The 14,255-nt window shown below is 38.8% G+C and overlaps 1 protein-coding gene across 1 annotated transcript in view; it reads right to left on the bottom strand.

Moving 5' to 3' along the window:
- Positions 1-14,255, bottom strand: part of LOC104464349 (fibrillin-2) — a gene marked incomplete at its 3' end in the record, with an annotated part of 79,284 nt that overhangs the window by 39,082 nt on the left and 25,947 nt on the right. The window contains exons 7-14 of the mRNA XM_010077023.1: positions 13,398-13,448; positions 12,769-12,894; positions 9,051-9,278; positions 6,501-6,626; positions 4,061-4,189; positions 1,957-2,082; positions 950-1,075; positions 22-144 (exon numbers count right to left, since the gene is read on the bottom strand). Of these exons, the coding sequence (XP_010075325.1) occupies positions 22-144; positions 950-1,075; positions 1,957-2,082; positions 4,061-4,189; positions 6,501-6,626; positions 9,051-9,278; positions 12,769-12,894; positions 13,398-13,448 (1,035 nt within the window). The remainder of the gene's footprint in view (positions 1-21; positions 145-949; positions 1,076-1,956; positions 2,083-4,060; positions 4,190-6,500; positions 6,627-9,050; positions 9,279-12,768; positions 12,895-13,397; positions 13,449-14,255) is intronic.

Consider the following 14,255-nt stretch of genomic DNA (forward strand, 5'->3'; position numbering starts at 1 on the left):
TTTTAAGATACTAAAACCTACCTGCACATGTCCTGACATCTGGCATTAGAGCATAGCCGTCACTGCAGCTACATTCATAGCTGCCTTCTGAGTTAGTGCAGTGGGTGTCACAGCCTCCATTCATTATCATACATTCATCAATATCTGGGGAAGCAACATTAGTAGTCATGAGTCTGCTTTTATAAGGAAAAGTCATCTCTCTTGCCATTTTACTTAGCAAATGAAAGAGTTTTTCAGTGATATGATTCTGAATTTGTATTCTCACTCTACTCTCTCTGATTTACATTTTGTTCAGCTTTCTCCCTTTCAACTGCATTTTCACCTGTGGGAGCAAGTAACTACTTTTAGTTGTTGCTTTTTTCCATATATATCACCAGGGATGTAAAAAAAAAGTGCAAAAGACAACATGTGGACAGGACAGAAAGAAAAGCCCTAAGAAACTTGAAATGTAGCAAAAAAAAATATTTTTGCAAAAAAATAAACAAAACGAACAAATAAAAAAACCTCTCAATACTTCTGTCCAGCTTACCAATGTGATGACAACTACACACTTCAATAATACTATAGTAGAAGGAATTAAGAGGTGTATACAAAAAGGAGAAAAAGTGAAAGAGAAACTATCAGTGCATGGGGCTCTTCTTCCTTGATCAAGAAATCAAGCAGGATTTTCTGGTTGTTAGCTCAGGCCTCTGATTTTGATGGAGTAGTACCATAAGAATATTTTTTTCTCAGAGTATTCTGCAGAGTTCAGAGCAGTAACAACCTTTTTATACCTTCTTTATATTTCTAAGGTAAAACAAGGGTCCACAATAGTTCATGGTATGCCTAATAGAAGATGAGAAGATGGTTCTGCTCAGTTTCAAAAGGAAGGCATGAAATTAAACAAAAACAAAGATTAACCAGTATGCACTGAAGCACAAATACATAGGTGAAAGTGTACAACACTTGCCTACGCAGCCTTGTCTGTCAGGAGTGGACTGGTACCCGGAGTTACAGGAACACTGGTATGTTCCAACCATGTTCACACACTTGCCATTTCTGCAGAGACTGTCACTTAAAGAGCACTCATTTACATCTGGAAAAGAATCATAGCAATTACTTGTTATACAGAATGCAGACTCTAACGGCTCAAACGCTGGAGAAAGAGGGTGAGGGGTAATATTTTAAACTGGTGGCTTTCAGGCTTTTTCACTTTCTTTCTCATTCTTAGCATATTTCAGTTCAAGGTATGGAGCTCTGAATAGTGTGTTTAAGCCAGTGTCCAAAGGTTCATCTTTGTTTCTGGTCTGTGAGCATTAACTGCACAGTCTGCTGGTTTAAACCAACTCTTGAAGCAACTATGCATCAAACACAGAAATCAAAGAGTTAATATGCTTAAGTTTTTTGCATTTTTTTAAACAATTTTGAGAATTATGTGCAAAAAGGAAAGCTGCATTTCAATATGGGAGAATAAATTTTTCTTGACTGTAGGAATGAAGTTGACTTTGTGTTTGTATGTATTTTACATACAAGTTGCCAACACGAGTGATATAGTCCTTTGAGTTGCTAAATAATCCCTGAGAGGACAGGTAAAATACTCTTCTTTGAATCATAGAATGGTTTGGGTGGAAGGGACCTTAGAGATCATCTAGTTCCAACCCCCCTGCTATGGGTAGGGACACCTCCCACTAGACCAGGTTGCTCAAAGCCTCATCCAGCCAGGCCTTGAACACCTCCAGGGATGGGGCATCCACAACTTCCAACATCACAACTTGAAGTCAATAGTGTTAAGGGCACTGGAGATATTACGCGATCTGTTATACAGTTTTAATTTGAAGCTACTCATATAAAGGTGCAGCATGAATTTGTATAAGATATTCCTGAGACCCCATCCATGCCAGAGACAAGAAGTTTTCACAGCACAAATGACCACTCTTTCTAGAAAGATGAATACTATTGTTCTGAGTTGAAACTCACCTATGCATTCCTCACGTGATGGTGACAGCTCATGTCCCAAAGGACAGTCACACTGAAAACTCCCTTCTGTGTTCACACATGTGCCACCTCTACACAGCAGAGGGTTGCGTTCACATTCATCAATATCTATGAAGAAACCATGTTAAACAAATACAAAATAATTACTAAGGAGCAAGAAAGAGAAAAGCAATTCTCAGTGTCATTAAGTAACTAAATCTGGAGGCCAGAATAAAGCAACTGTTTCATTAAAGCAGTGCTGCTCCTTTCCTCATACAGCATAACTAAAAACTATATATTTTTAACTCTAAAAATGGGTATTTTTCCCCTCAAGAAAATAAGAAATCCATCATTCAAAATTACTATTCTAGGAGACACAGAACACAGAAGACAGCAATGGTTTGGATGGTTGCCATTTAGAACAATGTATGAATGTGATGAAATTTTCAAAAAAGTGCTTCTTAATGCAACCATACTCATTTATGTATGCACGGAAATTGTTGTCTATGGATGCTGTTAATGGGGATGCCTATTCAGTTTAATAACCCCTGTGTATGTCATTGTGTGGCTGAGAAATATGATTGCTACAGCCTATAACAGCAAACAATGTTTGACTCACAAACCTGATAAAACCAGCTAACACTGCAGTTGTGGATGAAGAGAAATATGACCAAAAAACATTCAAGGCACAGGATGCACTCACACTTTTGGACTCCCAGAAAACATTACGGCTACCTATCCTTTAAACTTGGAGACTTTTATTCAGATAGGCAGACTAGTGGTATCTTTCACTTGCCTGAGAATTTAGTCAAGACACCTTTGAGTTTTGCAGGTTATCCACACGAGGGGAGAAACTGCCCGATGAAAGAATTCAACACTCTTTTTGCCATACTCTTCCTTGGATAGTTCATGCAGCTCCAAAATGTTTTCATTGAACATTATGCCCTCCTTTTCTTAGTTTCTGCAAAAGGCCCTCAAGAAGTAATTTCTCTTGTCTCTTCACTCTTTGCTTATTTACCTCATATCTTTTCTTACAGGTGATATATCTCAACCAGAGAGTTTCAGAGTCTAAAAGCATCACAATTTGCAGGAAATCAAGTAAAGGTAACAGGGGGCCTGCATGGCTTCCTAGCACACTGGGGCATAGGACCACTTACTTGAGTTCCATTACAAGCATGAAAGCTCCTGATAAAACTTGAACACAAAAAGGAAGCATAAAATGGGCAAAAGCAGGGACAGGTGATGCAGGAGAAATACAGAAGCACTGTCTGAGTGTGCAGGGATGGGATTTGGAAAGCCAAAGCCACCAGGGGTTGACCCTGGCAAGGGATGTGAAGGGTGTAAGAGTAGCAGTGAAAAGATGACGGGACACGGGGGAAGGAAACTGGTGACAAAGGACAGGGAAAACATCCATGAGTGCTGAGAGTGAGCTGGCAAATGTCATTTTGAGGCCACTCTTGACCATCCATGAAAGGTCATGGAAATTAGGCAAGGATCTTTAGGGTGGGAGGAGAGGAAATATCAATCCAATCTTCAAGAAGAGCAAGGAGGAGGACCCACCCATTCAACCTCATCAAATGAAAATCTCAGCCATTGTATATTTCATGATGTATTTCATGAAGTACTCCACAATACTAATTCAAGATTTTTTAAAGTGGCTAGTAACTTTTGGTCTCTCCATACATCTTACAACTTTAGACAGATTATAGAGATGTCATTTTTCAGGAAATGCTCTCAGAATTTGGGTCCTTGAAGAATCAAGTAAAAGTGAATCACACTACTTTTGAAACTCCAGCCTTCTATTCCTAACTTTACCAAATGTTTGGATACCTCATTAGCCTTTTTTAAACTACATGAATGAATAGTTGCTGCCATTATAAAATATCTATACAGAAATGTACAAAATTAATTAGCAAAAAGAACAAGCAAAGCTATATGTATAGTTCAGTTATCTGTACTATAAACTGTGTATCCGTCTCATTTGTTCGAGAAGTCACAATAATTATACATATGATGTGTTCAGTGGAGCAGAGCTAGAATAGCACAGAGCACAGTCAGGCTTTGTACAGTAAATGGACAGACTCCAGGTCATCCTGGCAATACTTACCCATACAGTTCTTCATCATCATAAATCCACTTTCATAACCATCAAAGCACTCACATTCAAAGCTACCAGGAGTGTTGACACAAGTACCACTTCCACATAAGTCCGGGGAGATCCGGCACTCATCAATGTCTATTTTATAGTAGTAGAGGTAGAAAAATCAAACAGAGTTTAAGGTTATCCTGCTTTTCACAGAAGTAAATACTTGGCCATTATAAATTAACTCTACAGAAATAAGATACAGTATATAAATAAACAGAGAAAAATGAAATTAATTTAATATTTAAAGGAATATCTGATTATGTAAAACAGTTTGTGAAAGATTCATAATGCAAGACCTCTCAACTACAGATTAAACTATGTAACAAGTAACAAGGCTTCCATTAAGTGTAATTTCAGGTTAGATTTCTAAGGAAATTACTAACTGTAACAAATTCTGTGTTGTTATTATTACAGAGGTACCAATTGACTCCATGGCTACAGTGCCATTGATATTAAATTGCTTATTATTAAGACATTCATCCAGTAATACCATTATAAGCTAACATATACCCTTTCCCTTAGGAACTGAAGTAGCTCCTATATTTACAGTTCACTGGTTTTCTTATGAGTTAACTCTGAATGAAGCCTACTGTGGAAGGCTGTAGAACTTGTGCAGGTTTGTAGAAAGTAAAAAGAAAAGAGAAGGAAGAGCTCTTTGTAAGACACACTGGCAGTGAGGGAGGCAGCTAAAGAAGAATTTGTAATATGGATATGATGCGGTGAAACAGGTCAGTGTTGAAGGAGAGGACTGGAAAGAACTGGATAGCCTGTGGTTTACTATCTCCTCACATTTTTCCAGACATCTCTCTTCCTTACTCTACTGCCCATCCAGTGTTTTTAGGGTGAACTAGGGTTCAATGCTTTTGTTTCATGTTCTCTATTACACCCTCTACCTTCAGCTTCATTCATTACTGTGTCATCAGTCATTGCTTACTAAGAAGTCAGGAAGTCTTTACAGGGAATAAAAACAACAGAATATTTGAAACAATTAAGACATTAGTCCAGGAAAGGGCACAGGATTAGTTTTGTCATCCAAGAAGTCCAGGGAGCAGATAATCACAGAAAAGCATCAACATGTTTGCAGTAAGCTGGTGAGCTGGGCAGTAGACTCATTTGTGTAAGTGGCTGAGGAAAACTAGGTAAGTATAAGCTTAACTAAAGAAACTGCTAGAAGATTTAAAACAGTTCTTTTTTTCACCACATGCAAGAGTGTATTTTCCATCCGTGTTACTCCCCATGGCCAGGCTTCTGCTGGGTGAAGACAGTTCAGTCCTCACACACAGATGTGTGGAGGGGTCAGATGGTAACCTACGTGGTGGGCCTGGCATGTTTCTATCTGGCCTCCTCCAGGCTTTATAAAACATGTTGTTGCTAATTTAAAACAAACAAAAAAAAAAGTCTTCTGTTTAATAAAACCTGGTTCTCTACAGCTGCTTGGTGGAACATTTTCATCAGAACAAATTTTAAATGGAAAACAGAACCAATAAAATCTTTCGTAGGGAGAAATTTTCTAACCTACTCTTGTTAGTTCAGCAATAAAGTTTGTTAAATGCCTTTTTCATCAATACAATTGCTACAAAAATAAGGAAATCACCAGTTTGGGCAACATTAACATCCAGACCAAACTCCGTTAACATGCCTTACCACCCACACTTCATATTACTCAGACTCACTCATAGATGCCTGTGTGGTATAACAAAAGCTCCTTCATTTTCAGCACAGCCACCCACAATGCTGGCATCCAGGTTCTCATAATCAGAAAACTATCAAACTTATCTTCTGTTTCAGTTTTTCCAGGCAGTAAATAACAAAATATTAAACTTAAATTAAATGCACGTCTCTTCTTGAGTTAACATAGCAGTGATGTCAGAATTGCAGAGGTGCCTCTGTATGTGCTTGGCTATCAAATCTAAATTAAAATTAATTTGCAGTAGAGTTCCTTTGGTAATACAATGACCAGAGAGTAAGGAATGTAAATTAAGTTAATCTGTAGGTTAAAACATTGAACTTGGCTTCACTGGTGTTCTTTATTTAAAGTTGTACTGATAGATCATGACCCAAGCATCTTTAACACCAATTAAAAAAAATTTCTAATGTATGTGTACAAGAAGAATGTTACATTTATTAAAGAATCACTTTCTGAAAGGGAAGCTTAAGACAGCTGGCCATTTTGTCCAAAGATTAAGCTCTTAGAAACTGAAGGAAATGCAAGTTCCTTTAAAATGCCCCAGGGACGTGGTAGAGTCCCCATCACTGGACATTTTCAAGAGGGACAGGGTGCTAGATAATCTCATCTAGGCTTCCTTTCCCACGGAAGGTTGGAGTAGTGATCTTCTGAGGTACCTTTCAACCTGGACTATTCTATGATTCCAGGAAAAACTGGGGAAAATGCAAGACTTACCTGTACAGTTTCTTTCTTCCATGTCTAAAGTAAACCCACTGTTACATCTACATTTGAAACTTCCAATTGTGTTTCTGCATTTACCATTCATGCACATACCAGGAAACACTTTACATTCATTGATGTCTATGAAATAAAAACAAAAGAAAAGAGCATTCTTATGCACAAATATATATATCATTAATGGGAATTTCCTGTTCCTTCTTACCAATTGTACTGGGCATAAAAGGCATGGTTTGGGCTGCAAGGGACTGGAGGGATGGCCTACTCCTACACAGGTTAGGAGAATGGAGAAATGAAATGGAGGAGGCAAGCAGGGGGGGACATTGGTGGAGACACGAATGGAGATGCACAAGAGGATTCCAGAACTCCATGTCCGAGGAGGAACCTCTGAGTGAATACAACCCCTGAAGGACGTATGACAGGGCAGAGACAGGACTGCAGCCTGGGGAAGACCCACACCAGGGCAGGGACACCCCTGAAAGACTCAAGCTGTGAGTGACCCATGCCAGGGCAAGGACATGCCTGGGGGACCGTGGCCTAGAGGTGACGCTAGCAGGGGCAAGAACACCCTGAGGGACAGTGGCCCATGAAGGATGCATGCTGGGGCAGAGACATCTCTGAGGGATTGTGAGTGACCCATATGCAAGCCCTGCTGCAGTAATGAGATCCCTGAGGGACTATGACCTGTGGGTGATCCATGCTGGGGCAAGGACACCCACCAGAGACTACAGTACATGAGTGACCCACACTGAGGCTGGGACATCCTGAAGGAGCATGGGCTGTGGACAACCCATGCTGGAGCAGGAACACCTTTGAGGGCCTCTGTCCCATGGAGGAGTCCACTCCAGGACACAGGAAATGAGTAAGAAGGAAGGAGCAGTGCAAGAAAAGAGTAAGCAACAAGAGGTGACAAAGAAAAATCGTCACAGTGTCCCCAAGCCTCTGTGCTGCCAACTGCCTCACCTAGGGGGGGCACACACCGGGAAGGGCAGAAGAGAGGTGCTGGGCTGAAGCCGAGCTTGAGGGTAGGGGAGAAAATATGTTTTCCAACCTGTCGAATTGTTTATGGTTTTGTTGCTTATCAATACCCCAACCAGTAACTAAAAGTTTACGTTAATCAGAAATCAACCAAATTCAGTGAAATTCCCTAAGCTGAGACTCTTTTGCCCACAATGCCAATAAGTGTATCGTGCTCTACTTTGCTTCCCAACACAATGGACATTCATGGTGTTCCTGAGCCAGCTGCTAAAAAATGTAACTATTACCTGGTTGGTTCATTTTTTTTTTTTTAATGGAGATTGCCAGACAGACATCTCAAGCTCTTTTTAGAAAAGGGTAATTTTTCTTTTGTAGAACACCAAATTAAATGCTTCATCTCTTCTAAAAGCAGTTTGCTGAATGGCTGGATAACATGAGCTGTTAAAGGATCTTGCATAGGACAAATAAAGGTTTTTCATGTGTCATGCCCTCTCATATATATCTCCCCAACAGCACTTACAAACTTGAATGAGCTTTTCTTACATTCTGTGATGTAATTTGCTAGGTGAACGTCCCTACCCAAGAATCATCTTTGATGAAAGAAACTTGTATCTCCTATGTATTAGTGTAAATGGAAGAAAAGTGTGGTCCAAATAAAAAAGCAGAAACAAGCAGCAAAACCTTACAAAAATCTTGATGTAGACAAAAAATGCATTATTACCAAATAATTAAGAAATCATTATTTCAAAGTAAATACATTTTAATAAACAATTATATTATTATTATTAAAGTCCTTATTTGTTTAGCAGACCACCACTGAACATTCAGAGCTTTGCCGGAGAACAATAACTCCTGAAAATCAGACCTTATTTATGGTGAAGCAGAGGTCCAATCTGTTAAAGTTTTCTCAAGTAACTCATTTCAAGACAATGCTTCAGAATACACCCTTTTAGAAATAAATACAATACCAAAACGTTTCCAGATCACCTCAGCTTCTGCACACAGAAATTTACAGTTTTCCTTTTCAGATCTCAGTCACCTACAATATCTCAGATTTGGGTTTTTTTTTTTTTTTTTTAACGTTTTCCAGCCTTTTCCTTTTAATCACTTACTAATTCTGCAAACCACAGAAAATAGCACATCCTTCTTCATTCTCTCTTTCAGAGAAACCTGGACAAATTTCAGTAATATTTTATGTTAACTCTCTGACTTTACAGAACTTTATCTGACTCTCAGTCCACTCTTTGCAAAGCACTACCTTAAAAAAGGTGCACATTTTCCATTATTCATTAGAATAACATTTAGAGCTCCCCGCTTTAGTCCTGTCATAGTAATATCCTTTATCTCCGTATCAAATTCTAACTTCGCACCTTTTCCTTTTAGGCTCCTGTAACACTCTTGAGCACCATGCAAGCAGAGAGTTTCCCACCTGTAAGGTCATCTCTTTCATGCAAACACCTTTACAACATCTCTCATCTCAAATACGTAACAAACAATCCTGGCATTTACTTAGAATATTCACCCAGACATACCTATAACGAATTTTTAGATCCAAGACTGAACTCTTACCTTTATAAAATGGCCTGCCAGTTAGAATATCTCCCCTGTTGGAAAAGCCAGGACCTCTAGGGCACAGAGCCTCGTATTCCTTGGTGTCAGGCTTAGGACATTCCTCGCAGTTGGAGCCCCAGGCAGCCCCCACAGCACAGCAGCAGGCATCCATACGCAACTTGCCAGACACAGACTGAAAGCACTCATCTTCATCCCATTTCAGGTAGCATTGCTCCATGCGAAGATCTGCTCATTTTACAACAAACAGGCATTTTACCCTTTGCTGAAGTATTCAGTTTTTCAGAATACACCTATTTCTGAGGCACAAGCACATGTGAGGCTCCGTTTCTGGTAGACAGATTTCTGCTCAAGACTCTACAGTTCCACACAATGTTCAACCATTTGAAGTTGCTAATACTGCACTACAGTTAAGTCTCTGGATCTCTGTTGTACCATATAAAAGTATAAGCATTTCTTTTGTTGTCTCCCAACACAAAGATATACCATTATTCTGACACGATTGTGCTTTTTAGGTTTCTACGTGTATTTGATAGGACAGAGACGTTATTTCTTTTTTGTATCAGGTATTATAATTTAAAAATTGACCTGCATTCATGGTAAAAAAAATATTCCTACCCATATTTATATTACTAAAATAATTTTAAAAGGAATACTGAAAAAAAAAATACTGACCATTGCCGGGCTTACTTTAACACCAGCTGGCAAGAGAAAACAAAATGGTTTTCAGAAAAATTAATTACTTTTATAATCAAGGGTCGCATTTGCAGAAAAGCAGGTCAACCAAAAGAGAGATCAACCAAATGTGCAGGCAAAATCTGTACTTGGATATTCAGCTGTGAGAAAAAAGTACCACACACTGTTCTGCACACAGAAAAAAACAGCTTTGCCGTATCTCACATACAGTAAAAAATAACAATAAAAACACATTTGAAAGCATCAGTACATGCTCTACTTCTCACCTATTTGTATTTCAATAAAGAAAAATCACTTAAAATTTTTAGAAAAAAAGTTAGCATTTCTTAGAATATAAAATTCATATAAAAATGGGTCTCTACATGTTAATTTCTACAACATAGGTGAATTTCTATGCCCAAATTAAAAAATTCTGGCAAATAATACCAGTAATGGGAAATGGACAGTATCAATTACAGCAGCGCTAGAGAAGATGTCTGTGATACTATACAGAAATTTATTGGTAGCTTAATGCTCTCCAGGAAAAGAGAGTTATTTTCAGTGTGTAAGGAAGTTCACAAGGACACACTGTGTCTGATAAAACAACTTTTGGATATATTCTAGAGCCTCCTGACATGAGTGAAATGGACTGGAGGTCAAGCTGTATTTTCAGGATAAATATAAGCATTAATGTTTTGTACGAAGTACTGAACTGGAAGTTAGGTTTTAGCAGACTTAACAGAACTCTTAAATGCTTAGCACAAAAAGCTCTGGAAAAGATGCAAGGCCTAAAAATAACAGATGAGCTGCTGTACTGTTTTCCATATAAGTCCTTCAAAGTTGTGCAGATTTATAATATAAATTTACCCTATGCACATCTGAAGTTAAACAATTTAGAAGCTAGTATAAGAAATGGAAATTGTTCAAAGAATATTTATGGTTTCCTGTAAACTATTCCACATTAAGATTATATTTATTTTAATTTCCAGAGATTCAAACATATTGATAATAAATATTTGTTTGCACTAAAATCACTGTAGTGGATCCTGCAGGAAAAAATCTTATATCAGAAATATATGATATAGTGCACAGCAATTGTGTAGCATAGGAGAAGGCACACACCTTGTAATATAAAGGGTCATTTTTTCACCAAAATAAGAAAAGGGAACATGGCTTTGAGGGGAAAGGACTCCTGTATCTTGTTTGAAAATGACTCATTTGTTCCAGTTTCTCATTATATCCATCAACCACAATTAGATCCGCACCTGTCCTTGTCAAATTTATAATGGAAAAATAATACAGGGTTGATGGCCACAGATGCCAGTGCCTGGCAACAGAATTACTAAGTTTGCAGTGGGATGGGGGAAAGGAATATCAAGTAAAAGCTAATATGCAAAACTGCACGATAGGCACAAACATAACGTAAGTGTGCATCCAGGCAGACTTGGTTTTGAATTGTTTATTTTTTCTGGGACAATTCTAATGACTGTACACATCTGCTACATTTCAAAATTCTACTTATTTTAGAAAATATCTCTAGAACTAAACTTCCATTTAAAAATCCTCACAGCCTGGTAACTCTTTGTATCAGACATTGGTAAGGCATAGTGCAATTAAAGCAAAAGTGTTCACTTAAATTTACATCTGCTTGAGGAAAGAGAACACCGTTGAAATAAAAAAATAAAGGTTAGAATAGGAAAATCCTTGACATGAAGCAAGGGCTGAAATTCTGCTGCCCCTTTTTCTTAAAAGAAATCAATGCTGTCAGTAATCATATTTTTACAGTCTTTAGAAGTGTTTAGAAAAATAAACATGGATTCCATGAATCTATTCTAGACATCCAGCGGTTCATTATTTTTTATACCTGAAGACTTACCTAAAGAAATGTACGTCTTATTACAGAATCACAGAACCACAGAATGGTTTGGGTTGGAAGGGACCTTAGAGATCATATAGTTCCAACCCCCCTCCCATGGGCAGGGACACCTCCCACTAGACCAGGTTGCTCAAAGCCTCATCCAGCCCAGCCTTGAACACCTCCAGGGATGGGACATCCACAACTTCCCCGGGCAACCTGTTCCAGTGTCTCACCACCCTCACAGTAAAGAAATTCTTCCTTGTATTTAGTCTAAATCTTCCCTCTTGAGGTTTAAATCCATTACCCCTCGTCTTGTCCCTACATGCCCTTGTAAAAAGTCCCTCCCCAGCTTTCCTGTAGCCCCCTTCAGGTACTGGAAGGCTGCTATAAGGTCCCCCTGGAACCTTCTCTTCTCCAGGCTGAACAACCCCAACTCTCTCAGCCTGTCCTCACAGGAAGAAGTGTTCCAGAACACTGATCATCTTCATGGCCCTTCTCTGGACTTGTTCCAACAGCTCGACATTCTTCTTGCATTGGGGGGCCCAGACCTGGATGCAGTCCAGGTAGGGTCTCACGAGAGCAGAGTAGAGGGGGAGAATCACCTCCCTTGACCTGCTGGCCACGCTTCTTTTGATGCAGCCCAGGATCCGGTTGGCCTTCTGGGTATGATGTCTCCATAGACATCATGTTTTGTCAGTAGAAGATACTAATCTGTACAGCAAAGATGGAGTCTTTTTTTTTATCTACGATCATTTTGATTACTCTCAGACAGAGACCACTTTGCACCAGCATATTTGTGCTACAAGGTAGTATCCAAGTTTCACAAAATGACTAGACAGCAACAGAGAAGAGCACTGTTCACCCTGCACTACAAGCTGCTGGCTGGTCCACTTGACTGCTTATCATCTAGCTCTCAGCGAGTCAGTGAGCGAGAGTCAGAGTAAGGGCAGGACTCTAGCAAAAGCTGTTGATTGCACTGTTTGTAAAACAAGCCTTAACACAAACATTCATATTCTCCCAAGGGATTAACAGCTCTTCCCTGAACTGGTACAGGCATTTGATACCTAAGCAGGCATAAACTAAACTGTACGCCTAACAAACCGTTTTTGGAGGAATTCAGAAACAAACCAAGCATCCAAAAGTGCTGGACACAGCTGAAAACCTGTCAGAGTTGAGTGCGCTTACCTAAACACACTCGCCCTGTTCCATCCAGTGTCAGTCCCTCAAGGCACTCGCAGCGAAATGAGCCTATGCTGTTCACGCACCGACCATTGGGACAAACCCCGGGGAAAGTATCACACTCATTTACATCTGTTGGGGAAACAAAGAGTAGAGTTATATGCTAACCCAAAGGAGACAGCTATAGCTTTATTTATATATATTTATATATTTATTTATACAAGCTACATGAAAGCAAGCCAGAGGCTTTCATCCATATTGTATTAAGGTCTGAACACCATTCTGAACCAGTGTCTGGCTCAGTCTCAAGGGACTCTTGCAAGATCTTAAAGTTACAGAGCACGAAGATGCCATATTGTCTTCACTAAGACAAGATGATGGATATGGCTGAGATAAAGTTAAAACTAAATGGATTAAATGTATTTTGAAGGAGCTTTTCCACTCTCTTTGTATCATTTTTACATTTTCCAACAAACAGTGCAACATAACACTTCCCAACAGTCAGTAACTACTTGTGAAGCCATTTATCTAAGGTCAACATGACTTTGCCTGACAAAAAACAACATAATAAATCCCCTTTTATCTCATTTTCAAAAGAAAAAAAAAAAGTGACGAGTAAGAAGGAAAAACTTCACCTTCACAGGTAACACCCTTCACTCTGGCAAATCCTCTTGAGCAAGCTGGGTCTGGAATCAAGACAGAAAGATATATCACTGCTTTAGAATGACAGAAATATAGGATTTAAACATAAATGTACCTTCGGAATTCTCTAATAATTCGACTGTATAAGGTAGTGAGTGCTCTAGCCTCAATGAAGAAAAGTCCTGACTCACATATGTTACTTAAAACAAGTGAATAGTTGAGGAAATTAAATCTTAGACAATTACTTTCTCATGTGCTTTCCTTAATGGAAACCAGAATGCTCAACATCTAATAATATAAATCTCTGCACACAAATGTAGCTGAAAGGTAAATTTCCTGTAAAGTTGCCTGAAGATTTAAAACTTTAGTGATGCCAGTTATCACTAAAGGTTTTTTTTTCCACTGCAGCCTAATAAAGGATTTGAGCAATAACGTTATTTTAGGATATGCATGTAAAATGTAGCATGATGTAGTGATATGAAAGCCTGCTGAAATTTAACTAGTTTAGAGAATAGGAAATCAAATGTCCAAAGGTGTCCAGCATGAGCTAATTAGCTCTCTAGATCAACTATTTTTTAATTAATTTTACCAGTCTAACCTGACCATGCTGCTACATGGAGTCCAAAGTAATATCTTTACGTGATGCTGCACTGCACAGTTAAGAGCTCTGTTGGATGTTGTTTGCACCATGCTTGTTAGATGGGATACATGTGCCCACAGTTATTGTTCCAATTAAAAACTAAAGGATAAAATGTCCTGACACTGGTTCAGCTGCAAGTGTCATTATTCAAACTTTGTGAGGAGAATGTGGCCAAATATTTTCTCCACAAACTACAGCACACAGTTAGCAT

This window comes from Pterocles gutturalis, unplaced genomic scaffold, assembly GCF_000699245.1.
Source record: "Pterocles gutturalis isolate BGI_N339 unplaced genomic scaffold, ASM69924v1 scaffold13078, whole genome shotgun sequence".
NCBI classification, from domain to species: domain Eukaryota; kingdom Metazoa; phylum Chordata; class Aves; order Pterocliformes; family Pteroclidae; genus Pterocles; species Pterocles gutturalis.